The following is a 3,060-nucleotide window of genomic DNA, read 5'->3' as shown; positions in this document are numbered from 1 at the left end:
GTTGTATCTCGATGGTTTAGTTTAGGAATTTTTCCAAGTAATGAACTCGATCATGACACCGATAATGCTTTTAACATGTAACCCAACGACGGAATGAGGATTGTAAACTGCTTAAAAAGTCTTGACATAATCCACATGATGTTTCAGATCAAGGTAATATCTCGATCCTAGGGTCATTCCTTAACATAGAATTATCTCGAGGACTAAACTTCACAATCATTTTCGTAAGAATACATTGAGCTCGAGCATATACATGTTTATCTCGAGGACTTAATTTCATAAAATCATTTTCTTACAAATGCATTGAGCTCAAGCATATTATACATGTATATCTCGAGGACTTGATTTTATAAAATCGTTTTTGAAATAATATGGTGAGCTCGATCATACACAGATATATCTCGAGGACTCCATTTTATAAAATCGTTTTTGGAATAATATGGTGAGCTCGAGCATACACAGATATATCTCGAGGATTCCATTTTATAAAATCATTTTTGAAGTAATATGGTGAGCTCGAGCATACACAGATATATCTCGAGGACTCCATTTTATAAAATCATTTTTGTAAGTGTGATGAGTTCGAGCATACACATTAATCCATTATTGCTTGGGAGAAGACTTTGAAGGTGTTTGCGCGGAGCAAGGCTTTCGAGGTGCTTGCGCGGGGTAAGACTTTTAAAGTGCTTGCTTGGGGTAAGGCTTTTGAGGTGCTTGCACAGGGCAAGGCTTTTAGTAGCGAAATCACATTTTGATGAATAGCTTAATTCTTATTATACTTTAAAAATAGACTGGCACGCAGGCCTGACAACTAAAAACATGAACCTTGGCACGCAGGCCTGAAAACTGAAAACGTGAACCTTGACACGCAAGCCTGACTACTAAAAAATGGAAGAACAAGTTACTTGTAATATATTTTTAAATTCTAGGCATTCCATGGTCTTGGAAGTGGTCTTTCTGATATATCCCTTAAACTATATGCACCTCCTTGAAGCTGTCGTATGACTTCGAAGGGTCCTTCCCAAACTGGTCCTAGCTTGCCCGGGGCATAATTTGCTGCTTCAGCTCTTCTTAATAAAAGGTCTGCGGCTCTGAATCTACGCATCCTCACTTTTTTATTGAAATACTTTGCTATTTTATCTTGGTAAGAGGCCATTCTTAAAGTTGCCTGATCACGAACTTCTTCCAAGAGGTCGAGATGTTCAGTAGTGGTCGAGATGTTCAGTGGTGTGCCTTGCATCTTCGGGCTCAAGTCTTCTTTGGCTGGGCAACCTGACTTCAACAGGTATGGTGGCCTCAATACCCAAAGCCAACATGAAGGGGGTTTCCCCCGTAGCGGTTTTGTGGGACGTTCTATACGTCTAAAGTATGGACGATAACTCATCAGACCAGGAACCTCTTGCACCTCCGATCCTTGTACAGAGGTCTTGCAATATAATCCGATTGGTCACTTCGGCAAGACCATTACTTTGAGGATGGGAAACTGATGTTAAATGGTGATCGACCCCCAAGTTAGAGTAGAAGTTTTTAAATTGTGCATTGTCAAACTGCCTACCATTATCAGTTATGAGGACTTTCGGTATCCCGAACCTGCATATGATGGACCTCCAAATGAAAGTTCTCAACTTAGGCTCTAAAATTGTTTCTAAAGGCTCGGCCTCCACCCACGTAGTGAAATATTCTACAGCCACAGCCACAAACTTCAATTTGTCCCCTAATTATTGGAAAGGGACCAAGGATGTCAATTCTCCACTGCTTAAACGAGGCCGTGCAACTAATGCTAGTAAGGTTCTCTGCGGGAGAGTGGATAATATTACCGAATCTCTAGCACTTTTCACACTTCTTAACATAGTCTTGGGCGTCTTTCTTCATGGTAGGCCAATAATATCCATACCTTATAAGCTTGAAGTCTAATGCCCGAGCTCCTTGATGGTTCCCACATATTCCTTCATGAACTTCTTCTAGGGCTTGGGATGATTCGGAAGGCTTAAGGCATCTGAGGTATGGAAGTGTGAGGCTTCTGCGAAATAGAACTCCTTCAATCATGCAATACCTTGGAGCTTTGGACCGGATGCTTCCTGCTGCTCGGGGATCCTCTGGAAGATTGCCATGATTTATGAAGTCCACTATTGGATCCATCCACGATGGCTCATTATCAATAGCCATGACGCCTACGATTTGATTGATGCTTGGTTCGATTACAATTCTAACGTGGACTATCCTATCAAGCCCATCTATTCCCATGAACACCAATCTTGACAAGGCATCGACCTTACAATTCTCAGCCCGAGTAATTTTCACAATTTCACAACTCTTGAACTTTCTTTGGAGATCATGCACTTTCAAGCAGTATAAGCTCATCTTCTCGTCTTTCTTGTTGAACGTCCCTTCAATTTGTCCAACCACCAACTGGGAATCACTGTAAATTTTGATATTTTCAAGCTTGAGATTGATGGCAAGTTCCATGGCTATGATGATGGCCTTATACTTTGCTTCATTATTGGTCGCCTCAAATTCGAACCTGAGTGCACATTGAATGTCTATGAGCATGTCCGGGCTTATGATTATGACCCCTGCACCCGAGCCCGAGGAGTTTGATGCTCCATCTACAAAAATTTGCCACACTTCTGTGGAAGAGCTCAAGCTACCATCTGGCCCTCGAGGCCTTGGGGTGAGTTCTGCAATGAAGTTAACTAAGGCCCGAGCTTTGATAGATGGGCAAGGGCAAGCTGTTTTGCCAAAGTGTATCTTGTTTCTGCATTAATTAGGACTTTACTTACGTAATAAATGGGTTGCTGGGCCCTGTTAACCTCTTTCACCAAGACACCACTTACTGCATTCTGAGACACGGCTAAGTACAAATACAAAGTATCCACTGGCTCGGGTTTGGTGAGGATAGGAGGAGATTCCAATGTCTGCTTGAGCTCCTAAAAAGCTTTCTCGCACTCCTCATTCCATTCAAAGCAATGATTACCTCTGAGGGCTTTGAAGAAGGGAAAGCACTTGTCTGTTGCTCGGGAAATGAACCTGTTTAAGGCAACTACCCTGCCTATCAACTTT

The 3,060-nt window shown here is 42.0% G+C and overlaps 1 protein-coding gene across 1 annotated transcript; it reads right to left on the bottom strand.

Annotated features, from left to right (window-relative positions):
- Positions 1–925: 925 nt before the first annotated feature.
- On the bottom strand, positions 926–2,466 carry LOC111408295. The gene is made up of 3 exons (XM_023038070.1): positions 1,839–2,466; positions 1,556–1,714; positions 926–1,413 (listed from the first exon to the last, which is right to left on the bottom strand). The coding sequence occupies exons 1-3, from the start codon at positions 2,464–2,466 to the stop codon at positions 926–928; spliced, it is 1,275 nt and encodes a 424-aa protein (XP_022893838.1).
- Positions 2,467–3,060: the final 594 nt, after the last annotated feature.

Source organism: Olea europaea, chromosome 13 (genome assembly GCF_002742605.1).
Source record: "Olea europaea var. sylvestris chromosome 13, O_europaea_v1, whole genome shotgun sequence".
Classification (NCBI taxonomy): Eukaryota; Viridiplantae; Streptophyta; class Magnoliopsida; order Lamiales; family Oleaceae; genus Olea; species Olea europaea.
This window is presented reverse-complemented; position numbering and strand designations above follow the sequence as displayed.